General features: G+C 60.7%; 1 protein-coding gene and 24 non-coding genes across 27 annotated transcripts; 14 read left to right on the forward strand and 11 right to left on the reverse strand.

Moving 5' to 3' along the window:
* Nucleotides 1–517: 517 nt before the first annotated feature.
* On the reverse strand, nt 518–599 carry TRNAS-GCU (transfer RNA serine (anticodon GCU)). The gene has a single exon. It is a non-coding gene; the product is annotated as a tRNA-Ser (tRNA).
* A 125-nt stretch (nt 600–724) lies between these two features.
* Nucleotides 725–797, forward strand: TRNAM-CAU (transfer RNA methionine (anticodon CAU)). Its single transcript has one exon. It is a non-coding gene; the product is annotated as a tRNA-Met (tRNA).
* Nucleotides 798–1,065: 268 nt separating this feature from the next.
* Nucleotides 1,066–1,138, reverse strand: TRNAM-CAU (transfer RNA methionine (anticodon CAU)). Its single transcript has one exon. It is a non-coding gene; the product is annotated as a tRNA-Met (tRNA).
* A 125-nt stretch (nt 1,139–1,263) lies between these two features.
* Nucleotides 1,264–1,345, forward strand: TRNAS-GCU (transfer RNA serine (anticodon GCU)). The gene has a single exon. It is a non-coding gene; the product is annotated as a tRNA-Ser (tRNA).
* Nucleotides 1,346–2,307: 962 nt separating this feature from the next.
* Nucleotides 2,308–17,601, forward strand: LOC104479998 (feather beta keratin-like). 3 transcript variants are annotated; one of them, XM_086750934.1, is made up of 2 exons: nt 2,308–2,423; nt 17,031–17,601. In XM_086750934.1, the coding sequence occupies exons 1-2, from the start codon at nt 2,336–2,338 to the stop codon at nt 17,345–17,347; spliced, it is 405 nt and encodes a 134-aa protein (XP_086607060.1). In that variant the 5' UTR covers nt 2,308–2,335; the 3' UTR covers nt 17,348–17,601. The 3 variants fall into 3 exon arrangements, with proteins under 3 accessions (XP_086607060.1, XP_086607062.1, XP_086607063.1); XM_086750936.1 differs by lacking the exon at nt 2,308–2,423 and adding an exon at nt 14,386–16,465; XM_086750937.1 differs by lacking the exon at nt 2,308–2,423 and adding an exon at nt 14,386–16,377.
* Nucleotides 3,439–3,512, reverse strand: TRNAT-AGU (transfer RNA threonine (anticodon AGU)). The gene has a single exon. It is a non-coding gene; the product is annotated as a tRNA-Thr (tRNA).
* TRNAP-AGG (transfer RNA proline (anticodon AGG)) lies at nt 3,801–3,872 on the reverse strand. The gene has a single exon. It is a non-coding gene; the product is annotated as a tRNA-Pro (tRNA).
* Nucleotides 4,131–4,212, forward strand: TRNAS-CGA (transfer RNA serine (anticodon CGA)). Its single transcript has one exon. It is a non-coding gene; the product is annotated as a tRNA-Ser (tRNA).
* TRNAA-UGC (transfer RNA alanine (anticodon UGC)) lies at nt 4,868–4,939 on the reverse strand. The gene has a single exon. It is a non-coding gene; the product is annotated as a tRNA-Ala (tRNA).
* Nucleotides 5,184–5,255, forward strand: TRNAP-UGG (transfer RNA proline (anticodon UGG)). The gene has a single exon. It is a non-coding gene; the product is annotated as a tRNA-Pro (tRNA).
* TRNAA-UGC (transfer RNA alanine (anticodon UGC)) lies at nt 5,534–5,605 on the forward strand. The gene has a single exon. It is a non-coding gene; the product is annotated as a tRNA-Ala (tRNA).
* On the forward strand, nt 5,968–6,039 carry TRNAA-CGC (transfer RNA alanine (anticodon CGC)). The gene has a single exon. It is a non-coding gene; the product is annotated as a tRNA-Ala (tRNA).
* On the reverse strand, nt 6,539–6,620 carry TRNAS-UGA (transfer RNA serine (anticodon UGA)). The gene has a single exon. It is a non-coding gene; the product is annotated as a tRNA-Ser (tRNA).
* TRNAA-UGC (transfer RNA alanine (anticodon UGC)) lies at nt 6,889–6,960 on the reverse strand. Its single transcript has one exon. It is a non-coding gene; the product is annotated as a tRNA-Ala (tRNA).
* On the reverse strand, nt 7,280–7,351 carry TRNAA-UGC (transfer RNA alanine (anticodon UGC)). Its single transcript has one exon. It is a non-coding gene; the product is annotated as a tRNA-Ala (tRNA).
* On the forward strand, nt 7,602–7,673 carry TRNAP-CGG (transfer RNA proline (anticodon CGG)). The gene has a single exon. It is a non-coding gene; the product is annotated as a tRNA-Pro (tRNA).
* TRNAA-UGC (transfer RNA alanine (anticodon UGC)) lies at nt 7,954–8,025 on the forward strand. Its single transcript has one exon. It is a non-coding gene; the product is annotated as a tRNA-Ala (tRNA).
* TRNAP-AGG (transfer RNA proline (anticodon AGG)) lies at nt 8,280–8,351 on the reverse strand. Its single transcript has one exon. It is a non-coding gene; the product is annotated as a tRNA-Pro (tRNA).
* TRNAS-CGA (transfer RNA serine (anticodon CGA)) lies at nt 8,841–8,922 on the reverse strand. Its single transcript has one exon. It is a non-coding gene; the product is annotated as a tRNA-Ser (tRNA).
* Nucleotides 9,182–9,253, forward strand: TRNAP-AGG (transfer RNA proline (anticodon AGG)). Its single transcript has one exon. It is a non-coding gene; the product is annotated as a tRNA-Pro (tRNA).
* On the forward strand, nt 9,875–9,946 carry TRNAP-UGG (transfer RNA proline (anticodon UGG)). The gene has a single exon. It is a non-coding gene; the product is annotated as a tRNA-Pro (tRNA).
* Nucleotides 10,226–10,297, forward strand: TRNAA-UGC (transfer RNA alanine (anticodon UGC)). Its single transcript has one exon. It is a non-coding gene; the product is annotated as a tRNA-Ala (tRNA).
* TRNAP-AGG (transfer RNA proline (anticodon AGG)) lies at nt 10,591–10,662 on the reverse strand. The gene has a single exon. It is a non-coding gene; the product is annotated as a tRNA-Pro (tRNA).
* TRNAT-AGU (transfer RNA threonine (anticodon AGU)) lies at nt 11,301–11,375 on the forward strand. The gene has a single exon. It is a non-coding gene; the product is annotated as a tRNA-Thr (tRNA).
* On the forward strand, nt 11,909–11,990 carry TRNAS-GCU (transfer RNA serine (anticodon GCU)). Its single transcript has one exon. It is a non-coding gene; the product is annotated as a tRNA-Ser (tRNA).
* Nucleotides 17,602–19,727: the final 2,126 nt, after the last annotated feature.

The following is a 19,727-nucleotide window of genomic DNA, read 5'->3' on the forward strand; positions in this document are numbered from 1 at the left end:
TGGAGAAGAGGAGGCTCCGGGGAGACCTGAGAGCGGCTCCCAGTGCCTAAAGGGGGCTGCAGGAAAGGTGGGGAGAGACTCTTCAGCAGGGCCTGGTGTGACAGGATGAGGGGTGATCGTTTTAAAATAGAGGGAGGTAGATTTAGACTGGATATCAGGAAAAAATTTTTTACGCTGAGGGTGGTGGAGCAGTGTCCCAGGTTGCCCAGAGAGGTGGTGGATGCCCCATCCCTGGAAACGTTCCAGGCCAGGTTGGCCGGGGCTCTGAGCAAGCTGATCTGGTTGGAGATGTCCCTGCTCCTGGCAGGGGGGTTGGACTGGGTGGGCTTTGAAGGTCCCTTCCAACCCAAACCGTCCTGTGATTATTCTATAAAGTGTACTGTGCTGTGTTTAATCCCCGGGTTGTTTGGTGTAAAACACCCGCGTTTGCTGCCCTGTGGGCTAAGGGCAGTGCCCTGGCTCCCCGTCCCCCTACATTTTTCACCCCAAGACATCGCAGGGGCGGCAGCAAAAGCCCCGACGAGGGTGGGATTCGAACCCACGCGTGCAGAGCACAATGGATTAGCAGTCCATCGCCTTCACCACTCGGCCACCTCGTCCTGTCCCGCACCGCCCGCGGCCCCGCCCCTCGCTCAGCGCTGCGGGGCCCCGCTGCCGCCGCCATCGCCGGGGCTCGGGCCCGGCCCGGCCCGCTGGAGGCCCGGCCCAGGCCTGGGCCGCCATCGCCCTCTTAGCGCAGCCGGCAGCGCGTCAGTCTCATAATCTGAAGGTCCTGAGTTCGAGCCTCAGAGAGGGCATAGTTTTTTACTTGGTTTTTTTTGGGTTTGGTTTTTTCCGCAGGGCCGCCCCGCCTGGCTGCGGCGGGACGGGGCGGGGGGGGGCCGCCATTTTGCTGCCCCGCGCAGCCCCACGGCAGCGTGAGAGGGCTCTGCGGTGGGCTCACGCCCGCAGCTCTCCCCTCCGCAGCCCCCCCCAGCGCCCGCTCCTCCCCGCTTGCAAAAAACAGGGGATAAACCCTGCGGAAAAAAAAAAATAAACAAACAAAAAAAACCAAGTAAAAAACTATGCCCTCTCTGAGGCTCGAACTCAGGACCTTCAGATTATGAGACTGACGCGCTGCCGGCTGCGCTAAGAGAGCGATGGCGGCCCAGGCCTGGGCCGGGCCTCCAGCGGGCCGGGCCGGGGCCGGGCCCCGGCGATGGCGGCGGCAGCGGGGCCCCGCAGCGGTGAGCGAGGGGCGGGGCCGCGGGCGGTGCGGGACAGGACGAGGTGGCCGAGTGGTGAAGGCGATGGACTGCTAATCCATTGTGCTCTGCACGCGTGGGTTCGAATCCCACCTTCGTCGGGGCTTTTTGCTTCCACCAGTTACCCCCTCTCTGCAGTAGCGGTCGGCTTTGGGAAGGGGAGGGCGGGAGGGAGCGCAGGCAGGAGGAACTGAAGCAGCATCGAAAAGGGCAGCCGGGTGTTGGCGTGGAGGTGGCTGGAGGTCTCCTATCCAGGACTCGTGACAAAAAACCCCACTCAAAAATCCCGAAAAATGCTATTACTGCAGAAAGTGGCTGTTAGGCAGGAAGGCGATAACCTTCCGAAAGAGGAAGGTGCAGCCGGAAGGCAAACTGGGCCAAACGAGGCGTGCAGCCGCGGTGACATGGATACCCTGGGGAGTGAGGGCAGGGGATTTCCACCAGAGCCATCGGAGAACGTCCCTCTTTGTTTCGACCACAGAAAAGAAAGAAAGAGCAACAGGCGGAGTGCAAACCCCATCTTGCACGCAGTGGGAGCCCAGAGGAGGAGAACAAAGTGGCCCCGGCCTCGTGCCACCCCGAGCCCCACATGGCACCAGGATGCTGGGTGAGGGAGCCAAAGGAAGAGCTGGTGGATCAGCTCCCCGCACCGCACCCGGATGAGCCCTCTCCTGTGGCTAATCCCGGCCATCCCGCAGACCCAGACACCCTGGGGAGGTAACTGAGATGCTGCCGGGTCCCTCCTGCCGGCCCTGCTGGGTGTAAGAGCCTGGCGGGCCAGCCGCAGGCAGGGCAGCCATGCCGGGGGAACAGATCCTGCTGCTACTCGCAGGGCTTGCAGGCGCTGCAGGACCAGGGCGGGAGCTGGACAGGGGTGGGAGCGATGCCTCGGTCATCGCCGTCTCCAACGGGGTACCATGGGGAGACTGGGCTTGGCTGGAGTTGTGTCCCAAGGGCTCCTACGCCAGCGGCGTCAGCTTCAGGGTGCATCCTCCGCCCTGGTGCCCACGGCCAATCTGGGGACTCCACAGGGAGTTAACCTTCCCACCTCCATTTCCTCACAGGTAGAGCCACCCAGGGGGTGACAGAGGATGACAAGGCACTCAACGGGATTCGGCTGCACTGCTCCCGCGGTGGGGACCCCAGTAGCACCTACGCAGCTGAGTCCCAGGGCGGCAGGTGAGCCCTCGGCGGTCCCCGGTCCCTTTCCCAGGGATGGAGAGCCTCCTCCGTGGCTGCCTCCTCCTCTGGCCTGGGCACCCACCATCTCCTCTCTCCCCCATCTAGATGGGGCTGCTGGTCGGAGGCTCACTGGTGTCCGCACGGAGGGCGCCTGGTGGGCTTTGTGCTGCGGGTCCAGGCACCCCAGCTCAGACTTCTGAGCGATGAAGTGGTTGCCACCAGTGCCTGCTTTGCTGGCTCCGATGGGCACATCCTGCTGGGACCATGGCCCACCTGGGGCCAGGGAGGCGGCTGGAGCCCCCAGTACCCCAGGGTGGTGTGTGGCATCCAGACACGGCAGGATCCTGCACAGGGGCCGAAGAGGGACAACACGGCCTCGAATCACCCGCGTCTCTTCTGCTGCCCATAATGAGCGCTGGAAACCCACTGCAGGGCACCTGATCCCATGACTCAACCACAGAGCGGAGCCTGTGCCCGGGGTCCCCTCTCCCAGGACCCCACTTCCATCAGGAGATGCCTCGGTTCCCTCAAAGGGCACCGCCTTGCTCTCCCCATGGGCTCCATCATTGCCTATGTGCTGCTGCTGGCCCCCCAAACTCTACCCCACTTCTCAGAGAGGATCCCAATTCCCTTCTGCTCCCACCTGGACTTCCAGATATTCCCCAGCGTCTCCAGGGCTGTCCCTTTTACTCTATGAAATGAGCTTTTGATAAAAGCCTGCACCCACACCGCGCTAGGGCAGCTTTGTCATTGTGAGGGGGCAGACCAGGGCAGGGGGCAGGGAAAAGGGGGGCTGCTGCCGGCCCTGCCGGGACGTGGGGATGCAGGACCACGGGAGGCTGTTTGCACCATCCCGCAGCAAAAGGGGTTAATGGAGAAAGCACAGCTAGACCCCTACTCAAAGGGCAAGAGGCTGCGGTGTAAATCGAAATTGCCATGGGGCAGAAGGGAGTGGGGGACCCCTGGCAGTGCCCCCAGCTTGGGGTGGAGAGGAAAAACAGTCCCCACACCCAGGCACCACTGGGAGTCGAACCCAGGATCTCCTGTTTACTAGACAGGCGCTTTAACCGGCTGAGCCATGGCGCCCCCCTGCCCCACAGCTGTGGGGTGCCCCATGGCCACGGGGTACACCCAGGCCATGGCTCCTTGCCCAGGCCCGGACCCCATCCCGCTGCCACCCTGATACCAGCGTTACCCTGCAGAACTAATGGGCTGGAGCATGGGGTTGGGACGCTGGGCACGGGGGACAGTCCTGCGTGTCACACTGTGGTCGAAGCCTCGGCGACTGTGGGGTGTCCCTGGGGGTTAAAAGGAAATGGTCGGGTCCCAGATGAGCTCTGTGGGGGCAAGTGGGGCAGAGGGTCCCCAAAAGGAGGGCTCATCCGGGAGTTGAACCCGGGACCTCTCGCACCCTAAGCGAGAATCATACCCCTAGACCAACGAGCCAGGGTGCAGAGCTGCACCGGCACCCCCAGGCTGTGCCGGGCACTGGGGTGCTGGGGGGCCCCGCTGTCCCAGGAGACACTTTTTGGGGCTGGGCCCTGCCGGCAGGCGCTGGGGAGCAGAGCGGGGCTGAGGGTGCGTGCGGGGATGCAGCAAACACCCCAACACCTCCACACTTGGCAGCACAACGGGGCACCCGGGCGGGAATGGGGGTGGCCAGGGCGGGGGGCAGCTTTCCCCCCCTGGATGTTTCGGGCCGGGGCTGTGATGGCCGAGAGGTGAAGGCGTTGGACTCGAAATCCAATGGGGTTTCCCTGCGCAGGTTCGAATCCTGCTCACAGCGACAGATTTTACCCCGCGCCGGGGGAACCTGCTCCCGGGCAGGCTCGGGAGGGTGAGGCTCCCTTCAGCGGGGAGCCATGGACCACTCGCTCTGCGGCCACGTGAGGTGTGGATGGCGATGTGATGGCAGACAAGGGCCACCCAGAGAGATCAGGGATCCACAGTCGTGGGGTGTCAGTTGTGAGTTTATCTGCAGATGCTTTTACCAATGGGACCCACACCGAACCCGGGGCCGTGAGGCCAAAGGGGAAAAGAGGGGGGCTGGGGAGCCCAAGACAGGCCTGGGGTATTGTTCCATGTTCAGGTGCGAGAAGACCTGGGTACAACTCCTGGACGAGTCCTGCCTTTGGGCAAAACCTGCCCTGCTTTTAGCGAGGGAGCACAGAGCTCATCTGGGGTCAACTGTCGGCTTTTGTCCCCTCCTTTCCTCTGACAGTCACCACAGACTTGGGCCGGGCAGGGCGAGTGGGGCAGCTCCCTCTTCTGGGGGTCCCAGCTTCGGGTGCGGGCACCCACTGACGGCGTGCACTGCTCCTGTCCCCCCCCGTCCTGGGCCAGCCGTGCCTGCAGGCACGCCCAGGGCTGTTCTGTGCGGCTTTGGGGGCTCTGTCAGCCCCGCAGGAACGAGGGAGGGGGTGTGGGGTGGCAAAAGGAGGTGGAGATGCTGGGGGTTGAACCCAGGGCCTCTTACATGCAAAGCAAGCGCTCTCCCGCTGAGCTACATCCCCTCAGCACAGGCAGGAGGGGCCTGGGGATCCCTGCTGACCCCCCCCGGGTCCAGCCGCCCCCATGGCCACTGGGGCTGGGGCAGTTACTGCCTGTGGCCACCTCCAAGCACTGGCCCCGCATCCTGGGCACAGTAAGATGGATTTCCCTGCTCCAGAGCCAAAAGGCAGCGTCAGACCACTCTGCCTGACCCCCAGATTTGTGGGGCCCAGAGCCTGGGGGGTGCAAAGGGGGGTGTAGCACCCCGGCTCGTTGGTCTAGGGGTATGATTCTCGCTTTGGGTGCGAGAGGTCCCGGGTTCAACTCCCGGACGAGCCCTGCTTTTGCCCACCTGCCGTCTTGGGGACACTGACAGGGACCATGGCATAACCGGGGCACGGCCAGGGCGCTGCTGCCTGGCACAGAGGGGTGGGTGCCGCATCCTGACTGGCTGCATCCCCAAGGGCGGGGTGCACCCCCAACAGCCAGCACTGCATACCCTGAGGCTCTGGTTTTGGGGTCAGAGGCCTTGGGGCAGCGCAGGGAGAGCAGTGGGCAGTGGGGCAGGCGGCGGGGGTGAGGGGACTGGCCCAGGCCCCCACCCTTGCCCATGCTGAGGGGATGTAGCTCAGCGGGAGAGCGCTTGCTTTGCATGTAAGAGGCCCTGGGTTCAACCCCCAGCATCTCCACCTCCTTTTGTCCCCCCACACCCCCTCCCTCCTGCCTGCGGGGCTCACAGAGCCCACAGCCCCCCACAGAAGCCCTGCACCAGCTGTGCCCCAGGGTGCAGGGCTGTGTCCTGGCACCCATAGGCTGTGGGTGTGCTGGGGGAAACCAGAGCCTCAGCTGCTGCCCTCACCCCAAAATGTGGGTGTGCAGAGGGGCTGGGGGTGGAAAAGGGGGGCAGCACCCTGGCTCGTTGATCTAGGGGTGTGATTTTTGCTATGGGTGTGAGAGGTCCCAGGTTCAGCTCCCAGATGAGTCCTCCTTTTGGGGACAAGCCCTTCTTTTGGGACAATTCTTCTTTTTGGGCAACACTTCTCCAGGGCAGGGGGATGTAGCTCAGTGGGAGAGCGCTTGCTTCGCATGTAAGAGGCCCTGGGTTCAATCCCCAGCATCTCCACCTTTTGCTCTCCCCACACCCCCCTCCTCCCTGGGACACTGGGGACAAAGCCCACGTCTACCTCTGCAAGGCATCCCCAAACGAGATGGCCTGTGCCCGCACCCGGCCCCACAGCCCCCACACAGCTGGCCGAGGGGGACAACGTGGCAGCAGGACACCCCCTTCCCCACGCATGAGGGGACCAGCCCCGGCCATGTCTCTTGGCCCCACAGGGCAGCGGGCAGCATGTCGCTCACAGTACAGGAGACGGGCCCAGCAGAAGGGATGTGGCCAAACTGAGGAGGTCATCCCACACCGGAGGTCATCCCTCGCCCTTGTCCATGGGTCATCGCTGGTGGCCAAAAGGAAGGCTTGTCCAGCATGTGAACTCAGTGACCCACAGGCCCCCCAACTACCTGCAGCTCTGCCCTTTCCCCCTCCACTGCACTCCCACCCTTGCCTCCCATGAGATGGGGGCTGCCCTGGCCCCCAAATCTATCTGACAGTGGGTAAAATCTGTCGCTGTGAGCAGGATTCGAACCTGCGCAGGGAAACCCTATTGGATTTCAAGTCCAACGCCTTCACCCCTCGGCCATCACAGCCCCTGACACCCCTCAAGCGAGGACACCCCAGCTTTGCCCTGGGGTCTGCCTCTGGAGAAACACCCGGGGCCATGTGCACAGTCCCAGCGCCTGCACCCACCTCTCCCGTGGCTGTCATGTGCCAGGATGGGAAAAGAGAACATCCCAGGGGTATCTGTCGATGGCTGGGAAAACATCCAGACGCAGCAGAGCCTTCTCACAGGGCATCAAAAGGAAGCGTCCTCCAGCGATGCTCAGGGCGACAACAGGTTTTGGGGACAAAAGGAGGTGGAGATGCTGGGGGTTGAACCCAGGGCCTCTTACACGCAAAGCAAGCGCTCTCCCGCTGAGCTACATCCCCTCAGCATAGCCAGGACCTCGCTGCCGGCTCCTGGGCTCCATCCTGCCCCGGGGATGTGCCCAGCCAGGAGATGGCACTGACCCCAGGCGCCACTGCACCAATTCTGCCCCACACAGGCAACCTCCCCAGTTTGGCCACATCCCCTCTGCTGGGATGGAGATCCCCCATGTGCTGGGAGCCACCTGCTGCCCACCAGCCCATGGGGCAAAGGGACACAGCTCAGCCACGGCCGGGCTGGTGCATTCTTGGGTGGGGAAGGGGCTGTTGGGGACAGCAGTGACAGTTCTGCTGGGGGCTGTGGGTCTGGAGAGGCAAAAGCTGGAGATGCTGGGGGTTGAACCCAGGGCCTCTTACATGCAAAGCAAGCGCTCTCCCGCTGAGCTACATCCCCCGTGTGCTGCACTTTCCTGCACCCAGGGGTCCTGCCCACCTTGCTCCTCTTGGCCCCACGGCTATTTCTGCTTGGGCTGTTACAGCCCGTGGCCATGTCCAGCCCACGGCCAGGGCGGGCCAAGGGGAACCTCCCAGCTGTGAGTGACCACTGGTGCTGGAAAGAGCTCACCCAGGCCCCATCCCACCCTGACCGGTTCTCTGTGGACTGGGGCTCATGGACGACCTTCCTGGGTACACAGGACCACCCCGGCTCGTTGGTCTAGGGGTATGATTCTCGCTTCGGGTGCGAGAGGTCCCGGGTTCAACTCCCGGACGAGCCCTCCTTTTGGGGACACACCTGCCTTTGCTGGCAGGCAGGACCCCAGCCCGTAGTGGGACCGCAGCCGGGGAGGTGGGAGGGCACAGGTGCCTGCAGCAAAGGGGATGAGCCGTGTTTGGAACACGCGTGTACCCCCGGCCAGGAGGGATCCCCTTAGCTGCAGCAGTGGGGGTGGTGGAGTGCGGTTCTGCAGGGTCCATTTTTGTGGTCCCTGGGGCAGAGTGGGGGGCAGCCGTGGGGGGTGAGGGGACTGGCCCAGGCCCCCCCCCCGCCCGCGCTGAGGGGATGTAGCTCAGCGGCAGAGCGCTTGCTTTGCATGTAAGAGGCCCTGGGTTCAACCCCCAGCATCTCCACCTCCTTTTGCCCCCCCACACCCCCTCCCTCCTGCCTGCGGGGCTCACAGAGCCCACAGCCCCCCACAAAAGCCCTGCGCCTGCTTCCCTGCGGCACAGCTGGCCTGGGGCTCACTCCCAGCCCCCGCAGCCCTTGCCCTCCCCTGCCCGGCCACGGCAGCCTGTGCGGGCACCCTCTGACCCCTCCCGGGGGGCGGGGGGGTCTCTTGGGTGGAACACGGGTGGCGGGGTGAGCGGCTGGGTGGGCAAAAGGAGGGCTCGTCCGGGAGTTGAACCCGGGACCTCTCGCACCCTAAGCGAGAATCATACCCCTAGACCAACGAGCCGGGGTGCCCAGTTGGGACCCTGCCCAAATCCTGAGTGACCAGTGGCCCCCCCACGGGCCCAGGCATCACACACGACAGTGGGAGCCCAGCACAACTGGGGGCTGCCCCGGGGCGCTGCCCTCTCCCCCACCTCTGCTCTGCGCCCCTCGGCTCCCACAGCTCCCCCGCACGGGGCACCGGGCCGTCATGGGCCCCGCCCCACATCTCGCAAAAATGCTCCCCGGCACCCCGCCCCGCCCCGACAGGGGCCGCTTCCTCACCTCTCCCGCTTCTGCAACACCGGCAAAACCCCGGCGCAGCCCGTGCCCCTCCTGCTCCGGGCCATCACAGCCCCCGAACGGGCGGGGCGGGGGCTCGGCCCGGGAGCGGGTGCCCCGGGGCCGGAGCTGCTCCCCAGGGAGGGGCCCAGGGCCCGAGCTGCCCCCGCTCCGCTCGCCCTCCGCCCCCGGCTCCCCCGGCGCGGGCAGGGGGGCGGGGGGTAAAATCTGTCGCTGTGAGCAGGATTCGAACCTGCGCAGGGAAACCCCATTGGATTTCGAGTCCAACGCCTTCACCTCTCGGCCATCACAGCCCCGGCCCCAAAACACCCAGGGGGGCACAGCTGCCCCCCGCCCCGGCCACCCCCATTCCCCCCCGGGTGCCCCGTTGTGCTGCCAAGTGGGGAGGTGTCGGGGTGCTGCCTGCATCCCCGCACGCACCCTCAGCCCCGCTCTGCTCCCCAGCGCCTGCCGGCAGGGCCCAGCCCCAAAAAGTGTCTCCTGGGACAGCGGGGCCCCCCAGCACCCCAGTGCCCGGCACAGCCTGGGGGTGCCGGTGCAGCTGTGCACCCCGGCTCGTTGGTCTAGGGGTATGATTCTCGCTTAGGGTGCGAGAGGTCCCGGGTTCAACTCCCGGACGAGCCCTCCTTTTGGGGACCCCCCTCTGCCTGCATCCCCTGGGGGATGGGGGACACTGGCGATCAGCACAGGGAGGCCCTGCTGACACCACGTCCCCGTGGCCAGCTCTGCCCCGAGGCTCTGCCAGAAAAACGTGTCCCCGCTCTGCGCCACAGCCGTCCCGCATCCCAGCCTGGCACGTGCACTGTCTCGGGGGACCTCAGGGACACTCAGTGCCTGCAGACCCCCAAACCCCACCATCACCAGCTCCGCCGGCAGCCAGCAGCCACAGGAGTTTGCTGGCAGTGGCAGGAAAGCCAGGACACACAGGAACCTCAATTTTGACAGGTGCCCCACGGAGGAAGAAGGCTGGGCGCTGGTGCTGCAAAGCTCTGGCCATTTCAACCGCTGCAAGGACCAGGGACATGGTTTGGAGGGGGAAAACCCCCAGAGATGGTGGGGCTTGCGGATGCTGGCCACTAATGCCCCACGGCCACCTCAAGATGGTGGCCCCATGGACCGACCACAGCAAGAGGGACCTCCCTGCTCCCAGAGTGTGCCGAGGGCTGCACAGGCCTCAGCTGCCCCCGAAGTCCCAAAAGCATGTGGGATGTGGATGCTGGGGGCACAAAGTGGGTGCAGCACCCTGGCTCGTTGGTCTAGGGGTATGATTCTCGCTTTGGGTGCGAGAGGTCCCGGGTTCAACTCCCGGACGAGCCCTGCTTTTGGGCCCCCACCTGCCTTGGGGACACTGACAGGGACCATGGCGTAAGCGGGGCACGGCCAGGGCGCTGCTGCCTGGCACAGAGGGGTGGGTGCCGCATCCTGACTGGCTGCATCCCCAAGGGCGGGGTGCACCCCCAACAGCCAGCAGGGCATACCCTGAGGCTCTGGTTTTGGGGTCAGAGGCCTTGGGGCAGAGCAGGGACAGCGGTGGGCAGTGGGGCAGGCGTGGGGGGTGAGGGGACTGGCCCAGGCCCCCACCCCTGCCCACACTGAGGGGATGTGGCTCAGCGGCAGAGCGCTTGCTTTGCATGTAAGAGGCCCTGGGTTCAACCCCCAGCATCTCCACCTCCTTTTGTCCCCCCACAACCCCTCCCTCCTGCCTGCGGGGCTCACAGAGCCCACAGCCCCCCACAGAAGCCCTGCGCCTGCTTCCCTGCGGCACAGCTGGCCTGGGGCTCCCTCCCAGCCCCCGCAGCCTGCGGGGACGTGCCCGCAGCCCTTGCCCTCCCCTGCCCGGCCACGGCAGCCTGTGCGGGCACCCTCTCACCCCTCCCGGGCAGCGGGGGGGTCTCTTGGGGTGAACACGGGTGGCGGGGTGAGCGGCTGGGTGGGAGCAAGGCAGCGGGTGGGCAAAAGGAGGACTCGTCCGGGAGTTTAACCCGGGACCTCTCGCACCCTAAGCGAGAATCATACCCCTAGACCAACGAGCCGGGGTGCCCAGTTGGGACCCTGCCCAAATCCTGGGTGACACGGCCCACAGGGACCCTATCCCTGCCCTGCTGTGGTGGAACCTGGCTGCGAGGAGGTAAATGGATCTGAATGAGCACTGGGTGTCGCCAGCACCCGCCGCACCACGGGCTGCTCCTGGCCACTCTCCCCCTTTGTGTGTCTCATGCACCTCTCAAAAAACTGGAGAATTTGGGGCTTCCCCGAGCCCTCAGAGGCTTTGCTAAGTTTGTTCGGGTGGACTTTGAGCACGCATGGGTGAGCTGGGCAGTCGAGCTGTGCCCTGGGGACCCCGGGATGCTGGGCTGAGCAGCCAGAGAGGGAGAGACAAGATGGAGGAGTCACCTCGGGGCAGTGCAGGGGCTGTAGGCAACTGGGGGGGCTCTGCTGGGAAAACAGGAGGGGGGCAACCAGTCTCTGCAGGGGCTGAGACCCCAAAACCCAACTGGTGCTGGTAGCGGAGGCATGGGGCTCCCTGTGCCAGGGGCCCGGGTCAGACCTGAGGGTGCTGTCAGAGAGAGAAGGGTTGGGGGCTGGGGTACCCCACAGCTGGGGCAATGGTGTGGGGCCATCAGTGGGGGGAAGGAGGGGGCTGGCAAAGGGTCAGTTGTGCTGGGGGGGGGGCACCATGGCTCAGCTGGGCAAAGCACCTGTCTAGTAAACAGGATGATCCTGGGTTCGACTCCCAGTGGTGCCTGGGCAAGGGGGCTGCTTTTCCTCTCCACCCCAAGCTGGGGGCCCTGCCAGGGGTCTCTGTCCTGCCCCAAGCATTGGAGCCCCTGTTTCTGGTGACCCCAATCTTAGAGAAAGGAGTTTCCTTCTGCATCGTCTCCCTGGGCAGCTCACAGTGGAGAGGTGACCCAAACTGTCTCCAGAACCCACGGGATTTGGGAAAGCTGGTTGGACCCTCACCATCTTCCCCATTCATTTTGCACAACTGGTGCTGAATCATGCAGGAAAACCCTCTGGACACGGGTTGGGGATGGGTGGGTGGTTGATGTGGGAATGATGGAGACCAACAACAAGTAACAAAGTCCGGGGCACACACTTTTATAGAAAAATAAATGCCACCTTGGTTTTTGCCATCCTCTGAGCATGGGGATGGAAGGGAGCACGGAGCAAATGGATTGCAGCACCTGCTCCACCCGCCCTGAAGGACCAGCCACAGGTTTGCCACCTTTGGGCAAAAAGGGGGGAAAAAATCTGGAAAAAAAAACACTTCGTGCGAGGGACGAGGTGGCCGAGTGGTGAAGGCGATGGACTGCTAATCCATTGTGCTCTGCACGCGTGGGTTCGAATCCCATCCTCGTCGGGTCCTGGGGACCCACATCCCTGGGAGTAGTTTTGGTGCAGTACCCGGCATGGCCAGCTTGCTCCTGCCTCTCCCTGTTTTGCTCGCTCGTGTTAATTACACACCTGCCTCTGGATTGCTGCTCCCACTTGCTGAGCCTGCTCCCAGTTGCTCCTTGACCTGTGTTGTCCTTCTGTGCAACGTGCCAGGCCCCGCGCTCCCCTCCTGTCCCCCTTTATTCCCGGAGCCCACCCTCTGGCCACCCTCCTGCCAGCTAACTGTGCATTCTCTGGGAGGCAAAGCACAAAACCGTGGGCAGGGGAGGCCAGCAACAGACTGGTCGCGCTGGCCGTGCAGCGATGTGGGCACACCTTGAGCCTGGGCTCTGCTTTTTTCCCCTTCTGCTCTCTGCCAACAAATGCATTCCTTTCTGCATCTCATACACAAGCGCTGGGCGTCCCTGTCGTGCCGATGGGAGCCAAAAGCCGTCCCTGAACAAAGCTGCATGTTGCTGAGCCGTCACCAGGTCCTAGAGATGCTTTTTCTGTGGTGGCATAGCTGCTGTGTGTGGGCAGCTCCCTCCTGCGTCCGCACCAGCGCCGGCAGTGGAGGTTCCTGGGGAGAGGAGAGGGTGAGTTACTGCAAGATGAAGAGGAAAGAGGTGAAAAGGCTCGTCTGCTGGGAGTTTTTTAACGGCTGAAATCCTGGCAGTGTTGCAGAGAAGGAAGCCTTGCATTTTTCAGAGCACGTCTGTGCTTTGACGCAGCTGGGAAAATGTCTTGGGCCAGCCTTGCAGGTGCCTTCCCCGCTCCCACCCCTTCTTTCCGCAGATGAGGATGTGGCTAAGCAATGCTGTGGCTTGGAGACAATGCTCAGGCTTAGCTGCCCACGCTGCAAGCCCTGCACCAGCCTTTCGACCTTCCCTGGGGCCACATTTCCTTCCCATGCCTTGGGGAGATGCCCCTGGGGACCAGCTGGGAACTGCTTCCCTCTGTCAGCGTCTTCTGAGCCAGAAACTGTGATCAGACCGCAGGGAAACACCGGCCCCGTCCCATCCCGCTGCCGTGGGGTGCTGTGATGCTTGGCCGGCCCTGGGAAAGGGAGATGTCTGTGCCTGGACAGCCAGGCGCCCTGCAAGAGGGATGCGGGAGATTTCCTGGGGAAGAGGAATGGGTTTTGGTGCACGGGGGTTACAGCCCTGGAGAAAAACCAGCTTGCAGCTGGAGACGGAGAAATAGGAAGGGGTGGTGGGTGCAGGCTCCTCCTTGGGTGATGGTGCATGGTCCGGGGGCTGCTGCAGCGGGATGGGACCTGGGGGCTTGCAGAGGGCGGAGGCAGCCGGGAAAGGAGACAAGCTGGCTGCCCTGGGACACCTTGCAACCCTGCCGGGCCATGTCTGCCCCGGCACACGCCTGCCCCGGCACACGGTGACGAGGCCTGCCGGGGGAAGCATGCCAGCCTCGGTGACGCCGCGGAGCATCAGCCCACCTGGGGACCCAGCAATTACAGGGGACGTGTGGCGGCGTGAAACTGGATCATCTACAGCCCCGGGGTGGCACATAGCAGCCGGAGCCTGGCTATCTCCCCAGCGGCACCGGTCAGTCTCCGCTCCCCGGGCTGCACACGGTGGCCCCAAAGCACCCCGAGTCTGTCCTGGCAAGGACACAGGCAGCCAAGGATGATCTGCAGCTATGGTGGAGAGGTAGCCACCCAGGTGGGTCTGTCTGTGCCAGGATGCTGCCTCCTGGCACCTGAGGGTCCTGCTCACCCATCAGCTGCCTGGGAGTGGTCCCCACACGTCCTTGTGCTGCCCTTGGAGATGGGATGCAGTGGGTCTGTTGCTGCTTCAAAATGTGCCTTTGCCTTTGGCTTCCAGGAGATATTTTGGGGCAGGGGAAAGCTTCCAGCCTCCAGCCAGTCTCAGAGACATCTAGCCCTCGGGTTGTTGGAAATCAAAATGCAGAGCAGTGAAATTGGGGTTGCCAAGCGCTGCTGGGGCTGGTGATGCAAAGGGAAACACAGCTGGTATTGGTCCTGGGCCATGTTTCTCCTCATGCCCTCATCTGCAGGACGAACCAGGTCTGAGATGGCCACGCATCCTGGATCCATTGCAGAAGTTAAGGAAATTGGGCTGATGTGTTTGCTTTGGTGAAATTCTCTCGATTGTGTGGTTCCTTCCGAGAAAGCCACGTGTTCAGCAGAAAGTGCTCTTTCACTGAAATGAATATGGGTCAGAAAAAACAGTCCTAGTCTTTCTCCCAAATACCTGCATTTCCAGGAAGAGCTCTTTCCCCTGTGATTTTCCTTTGTTTTAATCTTATTCATTACACAAATCTGATTATTTCACTGTCCTGACACGTGCCGTTTGTTTCCCCTAACCCCTTCTCCAGGCAAAGGACTTGTTTCAGTACACAGATCTGCTCGCATTCACCAGTATGCCCTCTCTAATTGCACCCCCTCTAATTATTTCAAGCATCACTGCATCCGTGGTTATTCTTCTGGGACACGATGGTCCAATGTGAGCAGAACCTCGAGTACTTAAACTGGGCTGCAAAACGGAAACATACAGTGAAGCTGTGGATCAGAAGATCCCAGCCTGTGTCTGGAAGCCTGGAAGGGACCCTCACCCCGGGAAAGACTGTTTTCCCTGGGATCACGGGAGTGCATGGAGGCACAAAAAAAAAAAAGAGATGGAAGATGATTAGTGAAGGGGAAGAAACCCTGACTGGCAGAAGAAGGGTTTAATTCTTAGGCTGCGGGTCCAAGGTACACCTGTGTCATCATTTTGTTATTCAAGACTGGTGCAAAAAGCAGAAAAGTGAAGCTTAAAATAAAGCCTGATCTTTCCCTGCTCACCAAATTGCTATTTAGGAGGCTGTGATGAGCCCACAGCCTCCTGCCCTACTGCGATAGGCTGGAGGGTTGCTTCTGCCTGAAGCTCGTGTCCTCTGCTGCACCTCGGAAAAGCTGATTTCCTCTTTCCCCTTTCAGAACGATGTTAAAAATAGCTGGGCTTGACCCTAGCACCTCTGAAAGGCTTTTTCCCCTGGCAGGCAGGGCAGGAAGGAGTCACTAGGGACAATTCAGCACTGTTAACCATGGCTATACAGGGCCAAGTCAACCTGGGAACTCAAATGACCCCCAAAACCCTACAAGATGTGTCTTTAACAGTGATGCTGAACAACCCCCGGCTCCACACATGCTTAGTACATATGCCCCGATACTGCCATGATTTATTGCGGGGCAGTAGATGTTTACACCTTCATACGGGCTCTGCTGATGTGAAATGAAAAGCCTTCTTCAAACTTTCCTTGCCCTCAGAGCCTGATGGCTCCTTCCTCTGCTTGGGACCACGTCAGCGACTCCCACTCCCCAGTGTGTGGGTGATTCACATTTAAGTGCAGGTTGAAACATTTGTGACTCCCCGGCTGTTTAGCAGCTGACGGGCTTTCGGCAGAGGACTCCAGTGTCACGCCGCAGCCTGTAATTAAAAATATCTTGACGACGTTACTCCATCACAAGGAAGCCTAGCTGTGAACTTCTGGCTGCTAGCATACCGAAAGAGCCGGACGGAAAGGCTCTCGCCCTTGGAAATCAGCACACCGAGCAAAAATTAGCCAGTTTTGGTGTGCATCACCTTCAGGGGTGGACTCCAGAGCCCATGATTACTTTGCTTTTACAATGTGGCGTGCCTTGCAAGCAGAATTCATACCCTGGGCACGAGGAATAATAACAAAAAAAAAAAAAAAGGGAAAATCCTCCAAGCGGATTCAAAAGCGTACCAATTTGGTCACGCCGGACTAGCTCAAGTCCCCGTGTCTGCGTCTGTAGCATCTGGGCAGCTGGGGCAGAAGAAATGCCCTCCTGCGTTTTTCTCCCAGACGTACACGGTCCTGCAGCACCCTCACCCCCGCAGCCCCCCTGCTTTTCCTGCCCTGGATGAAACCGCCGTCGCAGGGTTTACCTGCGGACGCGCGTTTCTCGTGCCCAGCCTCCATTCCCCGGCTCACCTCAGGTACGCTGGGGAGCTGAATTGGTTGTGCTTGGAGGAAGGTGGGGAGCGATATGCTGGGGATGTGCTTGCCCTAAATTCTGCTGAAACACTCTCCTGCCTGATGGCGTGAGACCTAAAATGTGCTTTGGCCTTAGGAAGCAAGGTAATTAATGCTTGTAGCCCAAATCATTTCAGTCTTACTCAGTATTAAATGGAAACAAAACATAACAGATGAAAGAGGGAACTGTTTAATCAGCTGGGAGAGCTTTCCAGGAGAAAACTGGTGGTTGTTGGGGAGTTTCAGGCGGAAGGTATGCGTTCACTCCCCCGGGGGCCAGGGCATCCTATAAAACCCCACACAGCGCCCGGCCCTGCCACCCGCTCCCAGCCACCGCCGCCGCCTCCGTCACCTGGGTAAGTTGAAACGGCCTCCTTCTCCTTCTCCCCTCTCAGCTGTTGCTTTCGCCGATGCCTTGTGCCCGGTCCTCCTCAAGAGCTCAAGGTTTGTTACCTACCTCCCTCCCGCCTGCGGAGGATGTCGGGAAAGGGATTGTTTCTGCTCCAAAACAAGGAGTGCAAGGGGTAGCGGGACACAGGGCTTGCAGGGTCGGGAACCGCAGAGCTGGGCACATCCTGCGTGGTTTTCCTTGCTGAAGAAGATTAGCACACGCTCTGTTTGCAGGGATTGATGTGCCCCTCTTTACAGAAGGGTAGCATAGGTCCCTTATATTTTGGGATGGGATGGCTCAGCTTACGTTAAGTCCAGGCGGCGTGCCGGAGTGGGGCTCGGTGCTCTCGGCACCTTGTGCCTCCAGCTTCCCCTGGAAGCTGCTTGACGTGCAGCTCAAACCAAGCTCCTCACTTTCTCCTGAGCAGGTTACGGGGTGAGGGAAGGGGGAAGCCGGCTTCTACCCATTTGGAAAACCTTCCTTCGGGGTTTCTAAACCACCCAAACTCACCCTCTAGCTAGCTCTCCCATGCCTCTTATTATGGGAGCTGCTCAATGAGGGCTCAGCAGGGATGGACCAGCCTCTGCCTTGCATTTACGCCCTGGCTCTGGCTTTCAGGTGTACGTCCTCGCCGAGCGATGTCCTGCTACGACCTGTGCCTGCCCTCCTCCTGCGGTCCCCGGCCTCTGGCCACCAGCTGCAACCAGCCCTGCTTCCGGCGCTGCGGGGACTCCACCGCCATCATCCAGCCCCCCACCGTCGTGGTCACCTTGCCCGGGCCCATCCTCAGCTCTTACCCGCAAAACACAACGGTGGGGTCCACGGCGTCAGCGGCGGTCGGGAGCTACCTGCGGCGCTGCGGGGTCCCCGTGGCCTCCGGCGGTCACCGGGGGCTGGGTAGGGGGGGACTGCTCTGCTTGGGCAGTGGGCTGTAGGGGTGTCCCCAGCTGTCACCTCTTCCCACCGATGCCAGCGGAGCGGCTGCGTCGGAAAGGAACAATGAAGCACAAGACCAAGACTGGGGAAGAGGACTGAGGAGATGCCCGTGGGTTTCCCCGCTGTGGGGGGCACCTGCAGCCCCCCCAGGAGGAAGGGAGCCATGTGAGTTTGTCACTTGAGACCATGCCTCTGCACACCTATTTCTCGCTAAGCCTTACTTCGTATTTCCACGTAGGCGTCACACCCTGCGGAGCTGCACGGCATTTGCTGCTGGCTGCTTGAAAACGCTTATAGCGGGGGGTAGGCGGGAGCTGATAGTCACGGGGCGGGGGGGCAGAGGAACACCTTGCGGGGATCGGCTTGTCCTGGAGTGGGGTTTATCCGTTTCTTTACTGGCAATGCACTTCTCCTACTCTGAACTGGTTTATTCTCCTTCTCATTAAAGTCGTGCTACATCATAGCCTGCGTCTTCTGGTGTTCCTTGTGCCTCCGGTCTGGAGGGGTAACCTGCTCTGCAGGCAACTTGTTGCTGACGGGGGGAAGTTTCCTTTTTTTTTTTTTTTTTTTTTTTTTTTTTTGTCTAAAATGGGCGTTTCTGCTGCTCAGCTCTGCACTGTGCTGAGGTAAGCGTGCGGTTTGCTGTGACCAGCCCGGAGGTGACTTTCTCAGCCTGGAAACCTCACCTGCTGCCCCACAGCAAGCACATGCTTAGGGAGGACTTCCCACAGGAGCAGACTCGTTGCCTGTTCCCTCAAGGAGGAAATGTCAAACATGGTTTGACATTTCAGAATGGTATTTACTCTGTATTTTGCAGCAATTTAGGGAGTGAGCTAAGGAGGATGGATGTGGGGTCAGGGAAAAGAGGCAGAAGTGGGCTTCTTAGGAGATGCTCCTTTGGATGTTCAGTCATCCTATCCCAACTCATCCAGTGTTTTATGGTTGATGATGAAGAGTAAAAAATTCCTAAGATGTACTGGGGCAAAACAAGACCTCAAGCGTTAGGCTCTTCAATCTTGCCCTTTACAACAGCGTGTGGAAAAAGGGGTCTCATACAAATCAGGATGTATTGATCCAGACCCAGATAGCCCAGCTGTGCTGAGGCGTGTGATGTGTCTGCATTTGGCTGTATCTCTTAACGAAGCATTGGAAATGGTTTGTTCTGTGCTGCTGCATGCGCACATAGATGTGCATACGTACAGGCGTGACGGCGGCCTTTGCCTCGAGTGAGCCCCGCGAATAACGTCAGCTGAACACACCCGTGTCGCGGTGCCAGCTCGGCGTGACGGCTCAGAGGACGGCATCCCACCCTGCGCAGGGGTGCACCTTGTCCAGCACTCCCTGCCTGCAGTAGCATCCCCCGCTAGAGGAGGAGAAGGACAAGGACAAGGACAAGGACAACCCCGTCCCTGACCCCAGCCACAGCACAGTCAATTCCATACTGAGCTCTTCCCAAAGACCAGGACCCAATTAGCTGAACACGTTAGGGTACTGGAGAATAATTGTTTTACAGGGAAGGGATGTAGGTGTCCCTGGGAAAAGATACCAGACATTGAGTAAAGTCTCTTTTTAAGATGCCACTTATCATCAATCTTTTCAGCTGATGGAAGGAGGAGTAAGACTGCAACTAAGTCCTCCATGGGTATTGTTTAAATCTTCTTTCATACCTCAAGCGTTTTGGTAGCGTGACAATTTGCATAAAGCTTATGAGTGTTCATAATGCAGGATTATGCTGAGCTTGAAAACCTGTTCGTCTTCAAAAGCCCTTGACCAAGCTCAACTGGTTTTATCGCTCAGGAGATCTTCACGGAGGCCCTCCTAATTTGGAGAAAGTTCATGTGGCAGTTGCTCGGCAGTTGGAGTACTGGGAGAAGAGAGGTGTGGTTTCACATCCCTCTTCCAAGGACTGCTTAGATATTTTTAGCCCAGCTCCAGAAATTTTCTGCGGAGGTGGGATGCAAAATTTCCCTGGACACTGCAATAAGGAAAAGCATTGGATTTCCGGCAAAAGACGGCTAAACCATCACAATTTGTTAGAAAGCTGTAGGCCTCTGGGGCTCGTCCCACTGTCTTCCACCAGTCTGGTGCATAGAAGAGTCCAGGATGGAGCAGGAGGACAGAATAACGACATTTTTATGTGGCTTTTCAGCGAATGACTCCACTGGTGAGGTCATACAGATATTTCTTCTGAAGAGCCAGTGTCTCAAAGGAGACCAAAATCCACACAGGTCCTTTATTTGACTTGAAAATTGTCACGCCTTGGCGCAGACAGAGTTGGGGGGGTGAGGACCTTGGTGCCCTGCAGGGGATCTCCATCCCAAGGGACCTGGCACCCTGTCTCCCACGGGTGCTGTGACTCCCGGCTGCAAGCCATGCCGT

Source organism: Chlamydotis macqueenii, chromosome 6 (genome assembly GCF_036417535.1).
Source record: "Chlamydotis macqueenii isolate bChlMac1 chromosome 6, bChlMac1.mat, whole genome shotgun sequence".
In the NCBI taxonomy this organism is placed as follows: Eukaryota; Metazoa; Chordata; class Aves; order Otidiformes; family Otididae; genus Chlamydotis; species Chlamydotis macqueenii.

Excerpts from the sequence above, each read along its gene's own strand:
- LOC104479998 (XM_086750934.1), top strand. The coding sequence starts at position 2,336 with ATGACAAGGCACTCAACGGGATTCGGCTGCACTGCTCCCGCGGTGGGG. Across the intron at positions 2,424-17,030 it reads GCTGAGTCCCAGGGCGGCAG|GTGTACGTCCTCGCCGAGCG; the intron begins GTGAGCCCTCGG and ends TCTGGCTTTCAG.